The sequence below is a fragment of the Danio rerio genome, chromosome 8 (genome assembly GCF_052040795.2).
Source record: "Danio rerio strain M-AB ecotype USA chromosome 8, GRCz13ab, whole genome shotgun sequence".
Classification (NCBI taxonomy): Eukaryota; Metazoa; Chordata; class Actinopteri; order Cypriniformes; family Danionidae; genus Danio; species Danio rerio.
This window is the reverse complement of record NC_141028.1, coordinates 18,948,272-18,970,675: the sequence shown is the minus strand read 5'-3', so window position 1 is coordinate 18,970,675 and position 22,404 is coordinate 18,948,272. Positions and strand designations below refer to the sequence as shown.

Sequence of the window (22,404 nt, the reverse complement as noted above, 5' to 3'; positions counted from 1 at the left end):
TTAATCTGGGGTCACCACAGCGGAATGAACCACCAACTTATCCAGCAAGTTTTTATGCAGTGGCAGTCGCAACTCATCTCAGTGAAACATCCACACACACTCATTCACACTCATACACTACGGACAATTTAGCCTACCCAATTCACCTGTACTGCATGTCTTTGGACTGTGGGGGAAAACGGAGCATACGGAGGAAACCCACGCAAACGCAGGGAGAACATGCAAACTCCACACAGAAATGCCAACTGACCCAGCAGAGGCTTGAACCAGCGGCCTTCTTGCTGTGAGGCCACAGCACTACCTTCTACGCCACTGCATCACCATTTTTCCTATTATATTTACAAATAGTTTTTTTTACAAATTTAAATGTATTTATAAAATGTGACAGCTAAAACACCTAAAATAAATTATTATTTATTAATTTATTCATTTTCCTTTGGCGTAGTCCCTTTAATCATCGGGGATCGCCACAGCAGAATGAACCGCCAACTTATCTAGCAAATCCAGCAACTTATCACTGACAGTGACAGGAGGAAACTCACACAATTTTGTTTTGTTTTCTTAGAAAACAATATTTAACTTCTTCATTTTGCATTTAAATAAATATATCTTGATATAAGGATGTTTATGTCGTTGTATCGAAAAACACAAATATTCACGACAGGTTTTTTCTAGTGCAGGTGTCATTTTGCCACTACATATTGAATTTTACACTTTCTTCTCTTTGTTTTTTTTTTTATTCATTAATTAATTTTCCTTCAGCTTTTATTTTTTCCTTTCTGCTCTGATTTAAAAGACCTTAGATTGTAAGAGTGGATTAAGACTTTTTAAGACCGTTCCTAAAATGCAGATACCATGCCTAAAGTGAAAATAACACAGCATAATTTAATCATCAAAAAACACAAATATTTATGAAAGGGTTTTTTCTAATGCAGGTGTCATTTTGCTATTACTTGTTGAATTTTACACTTTCTGCTCTTTAAGTTTTTTTTTTATTATTCATTCTTTAATTTTCCTTCTGCTTTTATTTTTCCTTTCTGCTCTGATTAAAAATACCTTAAACTGTAATAGTGAATTTAAACTTTTTAAGACCTTTCTTAAAATGCAGATACCTTGCCTAACGTGTAAATAACACAGCATAATTTATTACCCGTTTTCCCCCTTTCAAATGGGAATTCTGACCTGTCCAGCCTCTTGTCCAGTTCTTGACTTGATCTAATTATTATAATCATTCAAGGATGCCCTAATTTTGACATTTTGTCTATTACATTTACAAATAAAAAATGTACAGATTTAAACATATTTACAAAGTCTTTCTCAGTCTTTTCTAGATCTGCTATTCTTGGATATTAAAAGACCAGGGTCACCTGAGTGTTCTGTTAGCATAGTGTAACACTGGCTCTTTATTTCACAGTTTAGTTCAGAAATACACAACACAGAAAAGCTACTTTTCTACAAAATCTATGATAGCATATAAGCATACTCTAAAAAATACAAAAATAGGAAATTATTATGTTTTACATTAAAGTGACAGGTACCTATCAGGCAGTGCTAAATCATGAAGCAGGTTTTTTTTTTTTTGGACAAAAGGCTTTTCTCCTTATTTCATGGCAGCTTGTGTTGAAAGTTTGCGAATGACATTCATATCATATGCCCATGTCTGGTCCAGCCCCTCACCCTCAGTGGCTGTCGGAGTCCAGTCTGGAAAGGGGAAGCGACAGGCGATGACTCGAGCCTCATCTGGTAACTCCTTCTCCAACTTTCTACCCAACACCTCCATCTGTAGACCACGAAACACACTGTATTTACATAGTAAATTAATGGCATGGCAAACAAGTTATTTTGTTGGATTTACATGGAATCTAAGTAATACCTAATTAAAGGTACCTAATTACAATTATATATACTTTGAATTTTGAAGGGGAAAAGTCAGAATCGTGCAATAAACTGCAAGAATTTTCCACAAAATCCCAATGATTAGGGAAAAAATCATCACACAAATAAATATACAAAAAAATAATACACCACTTTGCCGTTTTCAGTGACAACAAATGAAAAAATGTATTTGGAATTTGGAGGACATTTTAACAGACCTTTAAAGAATAAAACAAATATTAACATTTTCCTCAAACCCAAACCTAATAAATTAAGAAAATCTAGAGAGAAATTGAGAAACTGTGATGGTCTTTTATTTGTCCCCGCAGCTGTGTGTCTGGAACAGGTGATGTAACTCTTTGTACTGCTCTTTATATTTTTAATCCACTCCGTCTTTTTAATCAGCCGAGTATAAATCCAGAAAGGACACTTGTGGGTACTTACCACTCCGGGTGCCAAGAAAACAGTCACATTGTTATATTTGGACAAATCGGTCTGTGAAGGGAAATGATAAAACTGAATCATCAACACTTGGACATGTGCAATGAAGTACAGTTTGTACATGGTTCATGTCATTTCTCAATGGCTGTTTTTCCACACGGGTGTAAAACCTAGTGTTTTAAAGGACAGTGGCAAAGCACAAAGATTTTAAATGACAATTAATTAGTATTTAAGTGCTGCAGTATGATCCTAAAATAGACAGTCTTTAATAAGAGTATTTTAATGTCATCAAACTAGTAGTGTAAATATGCCTATATATATATATGCTATATAAACTATTGACATTTTCTGTAAATCAATATACAAATGTATTATGAATCTTAATTTTATTCTTAGAAACAAATATACAGTTAAAGTCAAAACTATTAGAACTCATGTTTTTTTTTTTCTTTTTTAAATATTTCCTAAATAATGTTTATGAGAGCAAGACATTTTTCATTTAGTATTTCCTAAAAAAAATTTTCATCAGGAGAAAGTCTTATTTGTTTTATTTCGGCCTGAATAAAAGCAGTTTTAATTTTTTTTAAACCATGTTAAGGTGTTTATAATTAACCATCTTAAGCAATATTTGTCTACAAAACAAAACCATTGTTATACAATGACTTGCCTAATTACCCTAATTTGCCTGATTAACCTGGTTAAATCTTAAAATATAGTGTCTTGAAAAATATCTAGTAAAATAGTATGTATTGTCATCACGGCAAATATAAAATAAATCAGTTATTAGAAATAATTATTATTATTAAAACTATTATGTTTAGAAATGTGTTTTAAAAAAATCTCTCCATTTAACAGAAATTGGGTTAAGAAATTTAATTCAGGAGGGCTAATAATTCTGACTTCAACTGTGTATTTTAAATACATTTTAAATATTATATTTTCATTTGTTTACTGTAAGTGCAAACACTGGCACAACAACACAATAGTTACTACAACGTTTACATTGACTATTTAAAAAAAAAACATTTTCTTTGTAATTATATTGGGTGCAACATAGAAATCATAAATGCCATACCTTCCAAAAGTCCTGGTTTACAAAACTCGCAGTGCTGGATGGTATTCCCTTCCAATTTGATTTGACTCTGGCATATCCAGTCAGGATAGAATTGATTTCAAAGCCAGTGCAGTGGAAACCCTTTGCAGTGGCAGCAAATACCTACAAAACAAATCCAAACCTACACTTTGAGAAGTGGGGTCTGTGATATTAAAATCATAAAGAAGACATTGTTTGTTTTCCATACTGTAAAAGAAACCAAGAGGAATATTTTTCACTTGTTTTACACTCGATTAAGTGATGAAAAGATTTTTCCATCTAAATTTGAGTGTTAATGAGATCTATTTTTGAACACAAACAAGGCAGCCCCAGGTAGGATGCCCAGTGGCCATAATGACGGTGAGAAATCACCATAAAAATAATCCACAGTTTAGTCATTTCAGCTTAGAAAGCCAAGCCCCCAGAGTTTATGAACAACATCCAACAGCACAGTCATGCAAAATTATAAATAGCCTGTTCTCATGTCTGTTTTTTTATTATATTCTTATACAGTTCAGATAGTTTCAATCCCATCCAGCTGCAAAGCGTCTCACCATGCATTGCGGTGAGAAAGCAGTCGTCTCCAGAAAGCCATCAGAAGCGTCTGAAAAAGTTCTTAGAAGCACAAAATTTCATATGTAAATCTCACATAGCAACTGAGATTTACATCATTAGACGTGTTACTGTACATTATAAGGTTAGATGTACAATCAATAAATAAAGAATCCATTGGTATTATGCAAAATGATTGTACAGCTGAAGTCAACATTATTAGCCCTCCTGTGAATTTGTTTTCTTTTTTAAATATTTTCCAAATGATGTTTAACAGAGCATGGATTTTTTCACAGAATATCCTATCATATTTTTTCCTCTGGAGAAAGTCTTATTTGATTTATTTCGGCTAGAATTAAATTTAAAGACCACTTTAAGGCCAATATTATAAGCCCCCTAAAGCAATATTTTGCCTAATTAACCTAGTTAAGGCTTTAAATGGAGTTAACTTGTTAACAAAGGTTTGGCGGCAGAACCACGCCTCACTTTGTCACCTTAACCAATCACCTGCTCCCTAAAGCTTATTTAAGGCAGACCAGCCCTCTAGCACTGTTCTTCTCCTTCTTTCGAACCCGCTTTCCCTCCCTCTATTTCCTTGCTTCTCATTCACAATCCTATAACTCTCTCTTCGCTCCGAGGATGAATCGGTGGGGTCCAATGACTCTACCAATATACAACAGACGGTACCCTCACTTAGAGTCTCTGAGTATCATTGTGAGACGCTCGATCAACGTTCCTACCTGTTCACCGTTTATCCTCTTACTTCTTTTCCCTTCACCGCACTGTTCCATCCCCTTCATCCCTACATGCGTACAATAAAGTCTAGCTCAAAGTGTGGCGTGGTCCATGGTGGTGAAATTGTGCTTTAAGCTGAATACTAGTATCTTGAAACATATCTAGTAAAATATTATGTACTGTCTTCATGGCAAAGATGAAAGGAATCAGTTATTAAAAATGAGTTATTAAAACTATTATGTTTAGACATAAACAGAAATTGGAGGGGAATGTACAGGAAGGCTAATAATTCAGGAGGGCTAAAAATTCTGAATTCAACTATACATAAAGTATCTGAAATTTCATTCTGATTGATAGTAAACGTTAAACACTTACCAGTCGCCCATCACCAGACCCCAGATCCGCCAGACACCCTGCTCTCCCACGCAGGAGCTTCATTACATTCTGGGTCTGTGTTCTACTGGAGGGCAAATAAGGCACCTGGACAATATTAACTTCACTTACATCAGTGATCAATTGGACTATGGAGTATGAGTCTAAACAAACACAGCATCCAACATAATAAAGAGCAGGTTGTTGCCTTTTAAGATAAATCCACTATGACACTGAATGAATACAGTGCTTCCGGCAGTGCTCTATTATTAGAAAAGCTATATTTAGCTTCAGATATATCTTATATGACTTCCGGTACCTTGAGGCATATTGGTACTTTCCGGAAGCCAGGGAGTGCAAATAATGTCCAGAGCCCATAAACTCCCGCAAGAAACGCTCCAGATGCTGCTGTGACCAGTGGCTTTTCCTCTGTGTGACGAGAGAGCTCACAGCTCTTGTGCTGAAGGATGACCTCCACTGAATCTTCCATGATGGAGCACTGAAAGAAAAGAGCAAACAAGTAGGGGTGAGCGGGGAACAAACTAATTTTAGTTTGAATTTAACAATTTTTTTAAATTACATTAAAGGGCACCTATGATGAAAATCATATTTTGTAAGCTGTTTGGACAGAGCTGTGTGTAGTCTGCACAGTCATATTGGGGTGATATAAAGATAATAAGTCTCTTTTTTAATTTCCTGACGTTAAAATAGGATCCAAATCCCTCCCGTTTTGAAGCTCACCGCAACATGATGTAGGAGTGAGGTTTCCTCGCCCACCGAATTGATTGACAGTCACGCATTAACATGTCTCCATAGTAATAAGTATAATCATATGAACAAGACAGGACGTGTGCAAAGCACATATATCAGCTAAAGTGATTTTCTGATTATTTTTCTTCTCAGTTTTTAGGCAAGGCAAACTGTATTTATAGAGCACAATTTTACACAACCGTATAGTTGACTCAAAGTACTTTACAATAATACAAATTAAATAAAATATAAATGAGTATTCAGAATATAAGAGAATTATGAATGCTTACAACAGATATAAAATAACATGCATGCATTACTCAAAGGCAAGGGAGAAAAAATAAGCCTTAAACTAGATTTAAAAGCATCCAATGATTGAGAAATGTTCAGAGGGAGACTTTTAGTGTTTATTTAATAATCAGTCTGTCATTTAGCAGTAAATGGGTTACAACAGTGGTGTTCAAACTTGGTCCTGGAGGGCCGGTGTCCTGCAAAGTTTAGTTTCAACACCAATCAGACACACCTGAAGCAACTACAAAACTTCCAGGAAAGGGTGTTGAAGAAAGTTGGAACTAAACTATGCAGGACACCGGCCCTCCAGGACAAAGTTTGGACACCCCTGGGTTACAATGTGCACAGCTTTTATTAAAATTATATGCTTTTCTATGACATTTGTTCTCTTACTATATGTCCATGACATAACTTTTACTCTTTTGGGATAATTAAGGCACTAACAAACTACAGCAAAAATATAAGCAAAATAATTATTAAACGAAACCACTACACAAGTGCAAAGCTAATTTGCAATAAATAAATAAATACTCTGAACACCATGTGGAATCACGCAAACTAAGAAAGTCTCCTCTATAATAAGCGCGACTCAAACAAATAATAACAATAATTAATTGTAATATCTGATAAATAGTGGCATGCTGCCCACATTCTAAACTAAATACTTAACTCACTTTTCTTCTCCACATAAATGTAGGTTGCTGTTCAAGAAATAAACAGACTATTGAGTGGAGTTGTTCGGCCACTAGAGAGCGCTACGAACCAATTGTTTTAAAAGTAAACTTCGTCTAAAAGTTTATTTACCACAGTAAATTACTATGAAGCACAGTCATGCACATACTTTGTATATTTACAGTACGTAACATAAACCTATTAGTAGCTACTACCTCAGTGTGTATAAAACGTAACGTTAAAGCTTTACCCACAAACAAGAGAAACACGTTTACTGCACATTTCTAGAACAACCAAATCCAGCACAATTTACAAGCAACACATATACAAGGACAACATATTCGACAATTGACAGTGGGTTTACCTTTCGCGTGTCAACAAAAGTCTATTGTTTGTTTTTAGAACGAGGAATACGTGACATAAATAACACATGCGCATGCGACAGTGGGATGGGCACTAGTTGTAAGTTCTACTATGGAGAAGGCACAGCTCATTAGTATTAAATATAATTATAACACCCAGTGACGAGAGCCAGAGCAATAAATATGCTGACGTTAGTAGATACCACCCTTATAGTAAAGCACTGGCTTATGAATATTTAAAATTGTGTCGCAATAGTAAGATTCGATAAATATCAGTGTTGGTGGGCAAGGCAAATAGCACATAACATACACAGTGGTAATTCAAAGTGTTTTAAATAAACAAGAATAAAAGAAATATAAAATACATGTATAAGAAATAAAAGCAACAAAGAATAAAAAGAATTAAAAACAGATTCAATTTATTTAATGTGTATAGATTACAACAATATATTATATATACAATGTATTGATATAGGCCTATACAAAAATTAGATTTCCTTTTTATAGGTAAAATAAATAAATAAATAACTACACAAATTCCTGCATAAAAAAAACAATAAATAAAAACGCAAACAAATAAATAAATACATAAATTCCTGCATAAATAAAACAATAAATAAATATGCAAATAAATAAATAAATACCCACATTTATGCATAAATAAAACAATGAATGAATAAATGTACAAATAAATAAATAAATACACAAAGTCTTCCAGAAATAAAACAATAAATAAATATGCAAATAAATAAATACACAAATTCCTGCATAAATAAAACAATAAATAAATATGCAAATAAATAAATAAATACCCACATTTATGCATAAATAAAACAATAAATAAATAAATAAATAAATAAATAAATAGATAAAATAATACACAAATTCCTGCTAAAACAAAACAATAAATAAATACGCAAATAAATAAATAAATAAATACACAAATTCCTGCATAAATAAAACAATAAATAAATATGCAAGTAAATAAATAAATATCCGAATTCCTGCATAAATAAAACAATAAAAAAATAAAAAAATAAATACACAAATAAAATACACAAAAATACACAAAATACACTTGACGTTGGTTCGAACTTTTGCTTGGCTCGGCTCAGTTGGAGTTTCTGTGTGGAGTTTGCATGTTCTCCCTGCTTTCGCTTGGGTTCCCTCCGGGTGCTCCGGTTTCCCCCACAGTCCAAAGACATGCGGTACAGGTGAATTGGGTAAGCTACATTGTCTGTAGTGTATGAGTGTGTGTGGATGTTTCCCAGAGATGGTTTGCGGCTGGAAGGGCATCCACTGAGTAAAAACGTGCTGGATAAGTGGAAAAGAAAACAAATGAATGAATGATAAAACAATAAATACATAAATATGCGAATAAATAAATACATGTATATATAAATACACAAATTCCTGCATAAATAAATAAAACAATAAATAAAACAATAAATAAATAAATAAATGAATTTTAAAATCACAAATTCCTGCATTCCTGCAATGAATACATACACAAATATATAAATGTATATATAAATCTACAAATTCCTGCATAAATAAAACAATAAATAAATAAATATACAAATAAATGAATAATTGAGCGGTGTGAAGGGGGGGTCTACTTTCAGTTTAGCTTTTTCTTATTCCCCCAACATCTGTGTAATGTATTTAATTATTAATCTGGCCGCAATATTTATATGTTTATTTATGCAGGAATTTGTGGGATGGTGATATATATTTATTTATTTGCATTTCTTTATTTATTTCTTGATTTCTTTATTGTCTTATTTATGCAGATATTTGTGGTTTAATTAATTTATTTGCATATTTATTTATTTATTGTTGCTGGTTTCGTCCTCCATGGAGAAATGGTGAAGTAAATGCAATACATTTTGTGATCAGATCCAGTATTTTTTTTTATGATTTTATTTATTTATTTACTTTCAATTAATAATTTAATTATTGGTTATTGGTAGAAATAATACAATCATATACATAAAGGCATATAAAAAAACAAAATTAAAAACAGCAAAGACACATGCTTACAAACACCAGGGTATAACAAAAATAAAAATGCAATAAAGTTACATCTTAAAGAGACACAATGGAAGAATATAACGAGTTTTCATTGCTTTGGATTAATGGATAGTTCTGGATAGTTTCCAAATATTGGTCTACGTCAATTCTGAATCCAATTTTATGAAGTGAGAGAGCGGCGCTGCTGCCCCCTGCTGCCAACAGTGCACAGCTACACTTTGGGCGGATGTGGGATGAATGGGTGGAGAGAGAGAGCGACGGTCTGCTGACGTCCATTGCGAGCATCATCGCATCCAACATTTATCCCAGCAGCCGACTCCACCTCTCCAAAACGGGGGGAAAACTATCATTTATTAGGACGAAATCAGAATCAACCGGCCTTTATTTCATTGCTTTTGTTTATTTATTGTCTAAAGCAAATGGAGTTATACGGGAAGGTAAGTGAGAAACGGCGTTGTATCCAGGCTATAATGTTGTTTGGTCGTAATGGAGAGCCACGCAAAAGAAATAAATGGCTAATTTTGTCATGTTGTAGAAAAAAAAGACATTTGTTGTTTAGGATTTGCGATTTGACAGTGCGCATGATACTGACAGCTCATTAAAGATGTATTAAAATGATAAACGCAACATCAGTGAAGAGAAAAGCAATCAGCCGTAACAGCTAATTTATTCACATGAGCTGCTAATTTGGGCTTTTTGTACTCTATATGAGTGCTACAGCTGGCTATATGCTCTCATTTACAGCTCTAATATCTCTTTGTCTACATATCATCATTTATTATGCATTCTATATTTGAAGGCTATTAGCTTATAATATCCAGGGCTTGGTTAAAAAGAGACTGACCCCTTTAAAAGCGCTCAGATTGGAATGAAACAGGCTGCGTCTTAAAACCTAGTGAGCTGCCTATCTAGTCAGCATTCATTTTGGACGAGTTTCGAGTTTACACTGCATTTTCCCCCATCTAAGTGTGCAACTAAAGCTCTAACGTTTCAGTTCTCGTCACGATTTAATTAGTTTAACCCAATAGGAAGTTGTAAACAACAAAGCAATATCATTTATATTTTAAGAAATGTATTTATTTACTATATTTAGCTCTTTTTACAGATTTTACTTTTTTAAAAACAATATCAGACATTTTCCCAGTACAGGCATCTGCTTTGTGAAACATATGCTGGAGTAGTTGGCGGTTCATTCCGCTGTGGTGACCCCTAATAAATAAGGCACTAGCCCGAAGGAAAATGAATGAATATCAGACATAATCTTTGATTTTTATCACTGGTCATGCCTTTGTTTACACCAGCCATGTTTAAAAAATATCTAAACATTGTTGAGACAAGCAGACTCAATAGTGAGCTGCCTATATAGACAATATTTTGTGGGCTTTCATGTTTGCATGTACTTGCTGAACTAATTGCATTTTGGAAAGATGGTATCAACATGGGTTAAATCAAATAAAACTCTCACTGGATTTCAAAACATGGACAGCTCCTGGTGCTGATTTGTTTGTTGATTTTGCTAATTGTATGAAGTGTTATGTTAGCCTTAAAGGGATAGATCACTCAACAATGAAATTTCCTGACTATTTACACTGTATAAAATGCTGAGCTGCACACAATTCCTTTATGCTGTCCCAACACATATCGATGAAGTTAACTTAATCTGTTCTTAGAAATTTAGGTGGTTTGATCGTTAAACAATTAAGTTGTCCCCCCAAAACCTTAAGAATTGTGTTGATTCAACTCATTTTAAAATAAGCAGCAAAAATCCTTTTAAGTGTACTCAAGTGGTTCTGTACTATTCTTTTTCCAACAATCTTCAGAAAATCTTCATATGTGTTCAACAGAAGAATCAAATCTTGATGTTCCGCTGATGACGGCAGTTCTTTGCCAAAACAAGTACACTAAAAATCTTTTTGCTGCTTGCTCAAACTACTTGTTTAAATTAAGTTGAATCAACACAATTCTTTTTTTTTTTTTTTTTACAAATCTGTCTACTTAGATTTGTAAAAACAATTAAGTTAACTTAATCCATTTGTGTTGGGACAACATGAAGGAATTGTGTGGAACATAGCATTTTTTACATTAATTCATTTTCCTTTCGGCTTAGTCCCTTTATTAATCTGGGGTCGCCACAGCAGAATGAACCGCCAACTTATCCGGCATACGTTTGACACACAGATGCCCATCCAGCTGCAAGCCATCTCTGGGAAACATCCATACACACTCATTCACACACATACACTACGGTCAATTTAGCTACTTAATTTACCTATAGCACAAACTCCACACAGAAATGCCAACTGACCCAGCCAAGGCTCGACCTAGTGACCTTCTGGCTGTGAGGCGATCGTGCTTCACACCGCGACACGAGAACCACATTATTTAGTGTTCTTTGAGGATTAGCCATGTCAATAAAGGCTTTTTGATATTTTTTAATATGTAGTGTTATAAATAAGCAGCAGAAGTCATTTATTTAAGTGTACTCAAGTGTTTCTATGCATTCCACACTATTCTTATTCCAGCAATTATCAGAAAATCTTCCTGTGTTTAACAGAAGAACCAATGGAATCTTGATGTTACCCTGATGAAGGCAGTTCTTTGCCGAATCGCTAGGTTTTTTAAGGATTAGCCATGTCAATAAAGGCTTTTAAATATTTTTTACACATTTTTCGAGTACCTTGGACCGATTTTTGCTGTTTATTCTGATAAATCCCTTACCTAAGGAGCACTGACACATGATTTAAGCTACCCTGGAGCACTTTTGGTTTGATTTTAAAATATTATGAACAAGCAGCAAAAGTAATTGTTTTAGAATACTCATGTGTTTCTTTACATTTACACTCTTTTTTTTTTAACAATCTTCAGAAAATCTTCTTACTGTATATGTTGAACAGAAGAATCGAATCTTGATGTTACCCTGAAGGCCGTGTTTCGAGTGCCTTGGACTGATTTTTGCTGTTTATTCTGATGAACCCTTTACCTAAAGAGCACTAACAGATTATTTAGGCTACCCCTGAGCACTTTTGGTTTTATTTTGAATTTAATCTTTCTTCTGGTAAACATTTTATAGAACTTTGTAAAATTGTCGGGTTGGTGTAGGGAAGTGGTTGAGCTGGTCAATCAGTGCTTTTGAAAACTCTATTGGTTGGGTTTAGGGAAGGAGGAGGGTGGGTCAGTCGATCAGTTAGTCAGTCAGACGACAGCGGCCGCTGGTGGATTTACACGAGAGCAAGTGTAAATGGCACTTGAGAGAGATATTTGAGATCTCAAAAAGCGTACAAAGCAACATCTGGAAGATTTGCGAAAACAAAAAATGTGAAGAAAAAAAAAAGTACCCCCTGGGACATATTTGGTGCTCTTTAGAAATGTATTTCCAAAAGGCCTAGGTTTAGGTTTCAAGAAGGCCTCTAATTAGGTTCCAAGACATGGACAGCTCCTGGTGCTGATATTTTTCACTCAGTGCTATCTTTTTATTACCTAAAAAATAGAGATGGCTGCACTTCTTAAAGGTTTAAAGTATGGTTCCATTAAGAACATTTTCGTCATACTAAAAAATGAATAGTTCAAAACAAACCAGAATTTTGGCCAACCAAAAGTGGTTACTACAAATATGAAAACCCTCATTTTTTAACCTTTTAAAAGTGTGAAAAGCAGAAGACCTCTTTCTCGTATCATATTGCTGTATGTGACATTATATACTACCTACACAGTATGGTAGGGCTGTAAACCTTTGATCTGGTCATTAAACTGTCTTTGTGTTCTCACAGATGGCTGCTACGCAAGACAACAAACAAAAGGAGAACTCTGATCAAAATTTTGATTACATGTTCAAATTGCTGATCATCGGGAACAGCAGCGTCGGGAAAACATCCTTCCTCTTCCGATACGCTGATGATACCTTCACATCTGCTTTTGTCAGTACAGTGGGCATCGACTTTAAGGTCAAAACTGTCTACAAGAACGACAAGAGGATCAAGCTTCAGATCTGGGTAATTTCTGCCTCATTCGCCAAGCTGGAAATGGCTATGATTTGAAAAAACACACAGATGTTTCATGGTTGGTAAAGCACTGAAGGGCTGGATAATCACACATGGCAATGTAAACATCACATGGGGTGATGATTAACACTGGCTTATGGAAAGAGAACATAAGCGATTGTTGCCTTATCCGAGTCAGCATCAGCAAAAGCTATGTGTTCATCAGATCGTGGCACGCTTTCCTATTTTAGTCTTTCGGTGAAAGCACTGCTACTTATAGAGGTGACAAAACCCTCATTTCTCAGACTCCAGTGCTCATTCATTCACACCTTTGCTGTATCGACTCCATCTGTCTGGCCCAGACTAAATGAACTATGATTGTAGAGAAACTGAGAATCACAACTTAATTTAAAATAGAGATCACAAATCTCACACCATTCTGAACATTTATTCATTCATTTTCCTTCGGCTAAGTCTCTTATTTATCAGGGGTCGCCACAGTGGAATGAACCGGCAACTATTCCAACATATGTTTTACCCATTACTGGGAAAACGATTGTAAACAGATTTTTTTTAAAAAAAGGCAATTTACTAGACGTTTTGACAAAATAATTGTTGATGTTGCCCTATTTTAAAATTGAATTATGAATCAATTGAAAAGTTAATATTTTAAAGCTGGTTTGCAAAATTAAGTATTTTTTAAAAAGTAATACTTATTATTATTATAATTATCATAACTAAATGTTATTTTAAATGTCTTGTTATTATACCTGGGCTGGGGCTGCCATTGCACACGGTTAAATTAAGATTATGTCCCGATGTTTGAGTTCTGGCTTCTGGACCATTCACAATACATAATGATAACTGATTATAACGCCGAAATTAGAGTTGGTCTTAATACAGTGTATAACAGGGGTGCCCAAACCCGGTCCTGTAGATTTTAGTTCCAACTTGCCTCAACACATCTGGATTTTTCTAGAAAGCCTAGTAAGAGCTTAATTAGCCTGGCCAGGTGTGCCTGACTGGGGTTGGAACTAAACTTTGCAGGACACCAGCCCTCCAGGACCGAATTTGGGCACCCCTGGTGTATAACTACAGTTTTTGATTTGACTTTAAGAAGCTTTAAATTAGAAAGTGATGGAAACTCTTTGGTCATTTTTTAGTGAAATGCTAATGGTCTAATCTGATTCAATTATTTATGCTAAACTAAGCTAAGCTAAAAGTCCTCCTGTCAGACCCTGAGATCAGATTAAAAATGGTTAAACTCAACAGTTAAAGTAGGGACAGCAGTTGTAAAATGAGTCTATTTTCAAAAAAGTGAAGTGTTCCTTCATTTAACTTAATAATACAGGTTATTATCATTATGTTTTTAGGACACAGCCGGACAGGAACGATACAGGACTATCACCACTGCCTACTACAGAGGGGCCATGGGCTTCATCCTAATGTATGACATTACTAACGAAGAGTCTTTTGCTGCTGTACAGGACTGGTAAGTTGATGTCAATTTTTAAATTGCGCATTTCAGCTGGAGTATTCAGAGCACTCTGCCAATCCTGGAGTCAGAATTAATGAATAAAAGCATAGTTTTTAATGATTAGTCAGTGTTGCACCATGTTTCATGTTTGACTATAACATTATATGGATCGTATTGTACATACTGCTGATGAAACACTGGTCAAACAAATAACAAACTGCAACTCTATAAATCATAATGGAGCTCATGTATGAAACATTTCTAATTACAGTATAGGAGTACATTTAGAGTAATTTATACTTAAACCTAATCTTACTTTACATTAAATCTGATATATTAATGTGCGTATGTTACTGAAATTACAATAATTTGTAAATAATTGAGCTCATGATTTTCACAATAGTCACATTCAGCATAATCGCCACCTATAAAATCTATCAAATATAATAATCTCCTCTTATAAAATAATAATATGTCAATTTTGTCTCCAAGACAGCAGTGCAATGTATACTGCAGTGCCTCTAGTTAGTATATGTCAGATATGCTGAGTGTCATAAATTAAAGCCTTAAAATAAATACTGAATTGACATGTGCTTTTTCAGTGTATTTGTCCCACCCCTCCTCCACTGACTGGGTAAAAAGTGACAGAGCATTGATTTACCCAGAGTTGAACATTTATTAACTGTTCACAAAACATACCAAACGAAAAAGTAGTATATATTTAGGCAACAAATGTCTGTGTAATCAGTTCTCAAGAACAAAACACTTCTCAATCTGCTTCTGAATCTAAGAATAAACATTGTGCACCATAGTAAAAACTAGGTTAGTCCCCTACTACACACTGAAAAATGATTCTTTGGATTTACTACTTTTTTAAGGTAAGTGCAAACAAATTAAATTGAGTAATGTTCAACTTTGTTTGTTTCAATTTAATTTAAATATAAATTATCTGCAACCACTTACCTTAAAAAATAGTAAATTCAATGAATATATATTGTTTAATTCAGTATGTTCTAACCTGAGTAAAGTCTTGCAAAAAGTAAAATAATGTAATATTTTAGAATCATTTAGAGCACAAAGTATGTTATTCTTTGCTATGTTATATAAAAATTGTTAGAAGGGATACACAGAAAGCATATTTCTGCCGTGGTTTAAAAAGAGATGAGAAGGACGCACTGATTTCATCCATTTTGGGTCATCAAGAATCTACAGTGTAGATTCTTAAGTGTGTCACCTTAGAATTATAAGGTTCTATCAGACATTTTTGTCAAAATTGAGTTATTCACATATTCTTATTAAATGACGACTTACATTATGGGATGTTTATTTTATTAGTTGTTAAACTAAACTAAAATGGGTAACACTTTACAATAAGGTTCATTAGTTAATGCTTTTAATAACATGAACCAATCATGAACAACACATGTACGGCATTTATTAATCATAATTGAACATTTACTAATGCATTATTAACATTCAAGTCCATGCTTGTTAACATTGGTTAATGCACCATGAGTTAACATGAACTAACAATGAACAACTGTTTTCATTAACTAACGTTTATTAACGTGAATAAATACTGTAGTAAATGTATTTTTCATTGTTTGTTCATGTTAGTAAATGCATTAATTAACATTAACTAATGAACCTTATTGTAAAGTGTGACCCTAAAATTAACTAAAAACAAAAACGGTTTATCTACAAAGTTGAACTTTAGCTTGGCTCTGTAAGATACTTTCTGTGAGCTAATCAGCACGCATGAGGACCAATCAGGATCAAATTTCCTTGTCATTTCGCTAGACTGCTCTATTGACAGCAGGAAAGACAAAAAAGACAAAATCACACAAAATCAAAGTCGACTAAATAATAAATGTGATGATTTAGAAGCATTTTTTGACATTGAGATGAAATGTTTCATTTTACATTGTTGAAAATGATACAGACAGTAAAAACTGTGTGTATTAAATGTGAAATATTTTTATTTGTGTATATATGGTAAGTGAAACATTTTAAGTGTTTATTAAACTCATTTTCTCATTGTCGGTTTTCTTTTAAAGTCTTTAAATGTATTATTAAGCCTTGAAGGGCAAATACTTAATTTAATTCATGGGGCATATCATTTAATAAATATAGCATATAATTCAATTACTTTAATTCAATAATTCATATAAAGCATAAACTTTAATAAACATTAACATATTAATTAGACAAAAATTAACATCAGTACTCGACAAAATATTTAGCACAGCCTTGTATGCTTAATTAAAAATATTCACCCTAAACATGAAATAATTGTTATAGAAAGCGAAAATGTAACTTTTATCAAGCAAATTAATTCTTCAATTAATGATCTGCCAGATAGAACCTTATAATTTCAAGCGGAAAATAACTTGTCAAAACTAGAAGGTTCTATCAGCATTTACCGTGTTAATTTTACTCCGATTTCCAAATGTAAGAGAGCTTTGTAAATTTACATTTAGAGTACATTTAGGGTCTCTGTCATGTTAATATACAAAAGAGAAATGTTACACACATTATTGTTTGCTATATGGAATGCAAAAACTTTGAAGCTCAACATCTCAAGGGGACGGTAAGTGTGAAACAGCATATAAACAAGTCATAATTGCTCTTTTGATAATTGTATGAACATTTTCTGAATTTTTTATTTTTAAATAAGCTATCATTTTACAACAGATGTAGATGTATCAAATGTAACATCATTTACTTTCATCTGTGCAACCAAAAGATTCATTTTTCTAGAAAGAAATAAAAGTGCACTGTATTTCATACAATAATAATGTGCAACTGAACTATTCACTTCTCATTTGATCTTAGTCTAGTGAAATTGGTGAAACTTTTTGTGATTCAAGACAAACTATGGTGTGAAAAATAAATACAATACAGTGAGAGCTTTTGAAATTGTAACACTTGAGTAGAAACGGCTGAAAATCTAGTGCAGTAATGAAGTGGCATTAGATGTGTGGATTAGAGAACATGAAGAGATGAGGGACGGGAACAGAGAGGAAGTGTTGACATGACGTTCCCATTGATTCAGTGAGACATGATGACATGTTCATACAATAGAGCGGACAGAGTTTTGAGTCTGGCACATCTTGTGCTACTGGCAGCTCAGGCAGTGGCATTTGTCCTGACGACAAGCGTGTCTGCTTGCTTTTGTCTCGTCTTGTGTCAGGGCGACCCAGATTAAGACATACTCGTGGGACAATGCACAGGTGATCCTCGCTGGAAACAAATGTGACATGGAGGAGGAGAGGATAGTGTCTGTGGACAGCGGCAGACTGCTGGCAGAACAGCTCGGTGAGTGGAACTAAATATTATATACAGTCGTTTAAATATGAAAAACTATTGGATTACTACATACAGTTGAAGTCAGAATTATTCGGCCTCATGTAATTACTTTTTTAAATATTTCCCAAAAGAGGAAGGAATTTTTACAGTATTTCCCATAATATTTTTTCTTCTAGAGAAAGTCTTATTTATTTTATTTCGGCTAGGATAAACACAGCTTTTAGTTTTTTAAAAACCATTTTAACATCAAAATTATTAGCTCCCTCCCAATAATTTATTTTTAATTGGCTACAGAACAAACGAACTTGCCTTATTACCCTAGTTAAGCCTTTAAATGTCACTTTAAGCTGTATAGAAGTGTCTTGAAAAATATCTAGTCAAATATTATGTATTCTGTCATCATGACAAAGATAAAATAAATCAATCATTAGAGATGAGTTATTAAAACTATTATGTTTGGAAATGTTTTGAAAAAATATTTTTGTTTTTAAACATAAATTGGGGGAAAAATAATCAGGAGGGCTAATAGATCTGACTTCAACTGTACATGTTCCTTATAAATGTTTGGGGTTGACCTCAGTAATTCAAAAACAAAGTGAAATTTGTATTAAAGGGACAGTTCACCCAAAAATGACCTCATCATTGATTCCCCCTCAGTTTTAAACCTTTATGATTCTTTGTTTTGTTGAACACAAAAGAAGATGTTTTGAAGAATGCTGGTTGCTGGCACCCATCGACATCCATAGGAAGAAGATTACTATGGATTACTATGGAAGTCAATGGTGGCCAGCAACCAGCATAGTGAACGAGTAAAGGCTGAGGAAATGATGGCAGGATTTTTATGTAAACTATCCCTTTAAGTAGATTTTTAATAAAACATAGATTTAAAATTAAATATTTCTAATATGAAGGTAATAAATTGAGACACTGATGACTGGAGTAGTAATTATGAAAATTCAATACTGAGTTCAAGGAATACATTTCATTATAAATTATATTCTAAGTGTACTTGACCAAATGACAGTTTTTCTTGTAGTCTTGATCAAATAAATGCAGACTTGGTTAACATAAAAGACTTTCATTTAGTGTTAACTTAAAAATACCAAACCTAATCCATTAAAAAACTTTATAATAAATGTTTTAGGAAAAATATTTAACATTATGTAATTATAAAAACATTTCATTACTTATTAGAATTTGTTCAAATTATATATTTACACTCCAATAACTAAAACAGAGCAAAATAATGTTTAAAGCATTTTCCTTTAAGGATTTACCTTCACTGGATATTCACTGGGCTTAATAATATAATAATTTCATATAGGTAGCAATTTCCCAAAAACAAAACAAAGAAAATAAAACAGGCAGAGTTTTTGGCTCAGTCTCAGGCACTGGTGTATGATTATAGAGTATATTGCAACAGCTTAGAATGAAGCTTAATTAATCAGTCCATCATTTTCACAGAGGAAGACATCTCGAAAAACCAAATGATGGCCTTTTGATTTGTCATGTTTTATTATAAGTATGAGGAAAAAAATATTTTCAGCAAATAATTGCTAAGCTATGGGAAATTATTTTTGTTTAGACATTTAGTTTATAAAATTGATATAATACCTTTTACATAATTATAATATTTGTAACAATTTGTATTCATTCATTTGGCTTAGTCTCTGGTTTGTCAGAGGTCACCAGGGGCAGACTTAGTGATTTGAAGGCCCTAAGCAAGGTATGGGGCCCTAGCAACTTAAAACACTATCTTTCTCTATAGATATACTTTTTTTCTCTGTAGATTGATTTGTGTGTGTGTGTGTGTGTGTGTGTGTGTGTGTGTGTGTGTGTGTGTGTGTGTGTGTGTGTGTGTGTGTGTAAATAAACTGCATGTTAAAATATATTTTAGGTGAAGCCTTTATCTTCCTAATGTAAAATTAAATAAAATGAATTTACAAATAAATAGCTATTTCACAAATTTTGTACAGTTAATTAGCCATATTTGTCATTAGATTTAATTATTTGCATGTGCAGTACGGAAGAAACATTCCACTATTCATGGGGTCCCCCAATTTTGAAAAGAAGTCAAAATGTTCTAATCTTAATGGTTATTGGCAGATTATACAACATAGCACAGACATTTTTAAAGAGCTTTATGATTACTATAGGCTTCTTGACATTGGTTGTGGCCCCCTATTTCCCCTGGGTCCTAAGCAGCTGCTCACCTCACTTATTGGTTAAGTCCGCCCCTGGAGGTCACCACAGCGGAATAAACCGCCAACTATTCTGGCATATGTTTTACGCAGCAGATGCCCTTCCGGCCTGTGGAAAAATGTAGTTTATTCAATTCACCTATAGCACATGTCTTTGGACTGTGGCAAAAACCTGAGCACCAGAAAGAAACCCAAATGAACAGAAATGCCAACTGGCTCAGCAGGGACTCGAACCAGCCATCTTGCTGTGAGGTGACTGTGCTGTGGAAACTGTTAAATATATCGTTGACATGATGTAATTAGTCTAATTAGGCCAACTTTTATTTTTACCCTTACTGAATACCCTATTATTATTTTTTTTTGTTTAAAATTAATAATTTAACGTTACTGACTGTTGTTAGTCACACTGCAAACTCGCCATTAATTAGTCTACCACAAAATGACAGATTTATAGTAAAAGGTCTAGTAAAATCCACTCACACTCCACTCAAACTTTATTAAGGTAAACAAAACTCACAGAACTCGTCGTGACTCAGCCAAACCTAAGCACTTCGCTTTATGTTTTTGTCGGCTGGCCAGACTTCAGCCAGAGTTCAGCCGAATGCTCATTGACAAAAAAAACAAAAAAACAGCGAAAACCAAAAGCTGTCCAATTTTTTTTTTAAAAGGTTGACATTAAGTAGGCATACTGTAGGCTACACTTACCTTAACTTTTTCTCTCCCAAAAGGATTTGAGTTTTTCGAGACCAGTGCGAAGGACAACATCAACGTGAAGCAGACTTTTGACCGCCTTGTGGATATAATCTGCGACAAGATGTCCGACACTCTAGAGGCCGATCCTGCGGCGGCCGGCGGGACTCCCAGCGCCAGACTGACCGAGACCCCTGCACCCCCTCAGCCGTCAGACTGCAGCTGCTGATCGGCTCAACCTGCTCCTGCTCAACCCCCCAGCCCCGACCTGGCTTCAAATCCTCGTTTTTCGGTGTTAACGACATAGCGAACTAGCAAGATTGTGCCAAAACACACGTGTCAAAATCTTCTTTAATGCCATGATTCCAGTCCGCAGGTCTTCTTTAAGGGGTTGCTCATGTTCCTGTACCGCAATATCTCTCCTTTTAGTCATTTTAGCAGAGCTGAGGTGAACTTTAGACGCTCCGCAATCATTCCCATGTCTCTCAGGGGAATTATAAACTTCTGCAAATTTATAAATTCTAACTTATGTGTAACCTATATATTGAGAGGGTGTCGTGACCGAGTTTTACTGGACCTGTTTGTATGCGGTTGTGTGTGATGGAGAAAATGGCTGCGAAAGCGAAAAAGTGTGGAAAAAATTAAATAAATGTGGCCTTGAAACGGTTTTGTGGTGTAGATCCAGTCTTTTACACGAAGATGTATAATAATTTAATATAATAATGTGAGTATTCTTAATAAACGATAAATGGGCATGCCAAAAACAACTTACAAAAATATAAATGTAACCTACATCTGAATTAAGTGACTGAAACAAAAAGAAAAAGAGTTAAAGGATTTAAATAAAATGCTTGAAAGACAATTCCTTTTTAAAAAATGAAAAAATCCGTCAATTACTTGCACGAAAGTTCTGCTTGCTCTAGGAGTCGCTGTCCATTTCTAAAGTGCTGAATTTTAACCTTATATGGAGTCGTTTCCAGAATGCTTAACCCAATAATCGTCCTCTCATGCGGAATAGCAATCAGACACCTGCCTGCAGACAGAGGCACAAAATCGGCTGGGGGGGGAAACTTAAGGTAAAAGAACATGAGGATATCCATAAGAAATACCAAATACGAAGGAGGTCAATGGCAGATTAAAAAAAAGTGTATCCCAATTTTTCCCAGTCGTTCAGCCATTTTTCATTTTTTGTATGGTCATTTAATTTCCATGTGTATTTCTAGTTTTTTTTATTTCTGCCCTTTTTATTGTTTCATTTATTTAAAAAAAAAAAAAAAAAAAAGAGTAAGAGTATACAATAAAGGACAATACAATTTGATATAGGCCTCTGGCAATATATACAAATTATATATACAAACGCATATTTAAAAATATTGCAAACATGGCCATTTACATAAACATTTTTTCAATTACTACAAATAGAGACCCATATACTGTATATACAGTAGTCAACTGTTGAAGTGGAACAAAAACCTTTTATTAAAGTTGCATCCATTTTTGTCTAGAAAAACTTTAGCCTGATCTTTTAAAACTTTTTTAATCCACTACAAATGTTGACTACTGTATATATATA

The 22,404-nt window shown here is 34.0% G+C and overlaps 2 protein-coding genes across 5 annotated transcripts; one reads left to right on the top strand and one right to left on the bottom strand.

The window, feature by feature from the left end:
- Positions 1 to 1,374: 1,374 nt before the first annotated feature.
- On the bottom strand, positions 1,375 to 21,985 carry si:dkey-190g11.3. 4 transcript variants are annotated; one of them, XR_015497217.1, is made up of 7 exons: positions 20,847 to 21,985; positions 5,388 to 5,567; positions 5,072 to 5,176; positions 3,964 to 4,024; positions 3,392 to 3,532; positions 2,320 to 2,370; positions 1,375 to 1,780 (listed from the first exon to the last, which is right to left on the bottom strand). XR_015497217.1 is itself a non-coding variant. In XM_087263684.1 (6 exons), the coding sequence occupies exons 1-6, from the start codon at positions 20,904 to 20,906 to the stop codon at positions 1,601 to 1,603; spliced, it is 717 nt and encodes a 238-aa protein (XP_087119810.1). In that variant the 5' UTR covers positions 20,907 to 20,956; the 3' UTR covers positions 1,375 to 1,600. The 4 variants fall into 4 exon arrangements, 2 of the variants coding, with proteins under 2 accessions (XP_087119810.1, NP_001107079.1); XR_015497218.1 differs by lacking the exon at positions 20,847 to 21,985 and adding an exon at positions 7,146 to 7,259 and having other exon boundaries at positions 5,072 to 5,156; XM_087263684.1 differs by lacking the exon at positions 3,964 to 4,024 and having other exon boundaries at positions 20,847 to 20,956.
- rab3c (RAB3C, member RAS oncogene family) lies at positions 9,433 to 21,497 on the top strand. Its single transcript, NM_001002530.2, has 5 exons — positions 9,433 to 9,614; positions 12,945 to 13,166; positions 14,528 to 14,646; positions 17,825 to 17,949; positions 20,870 to 21,497. Exons 1-5 carry the CDS (start codon positions 9,597 to 9,599, stop codon positions 21,058 to 21,060), a joined length of 675 nt encoding a protein of 224 aa, NP_001002530.2. The 5' UTR covers positions 9,433 to 9,596; the 3' UTR covers positions 21,061 to 21,497.
- Positions 21,986 to 22,404: the final 419 nt, after the last annotated feature.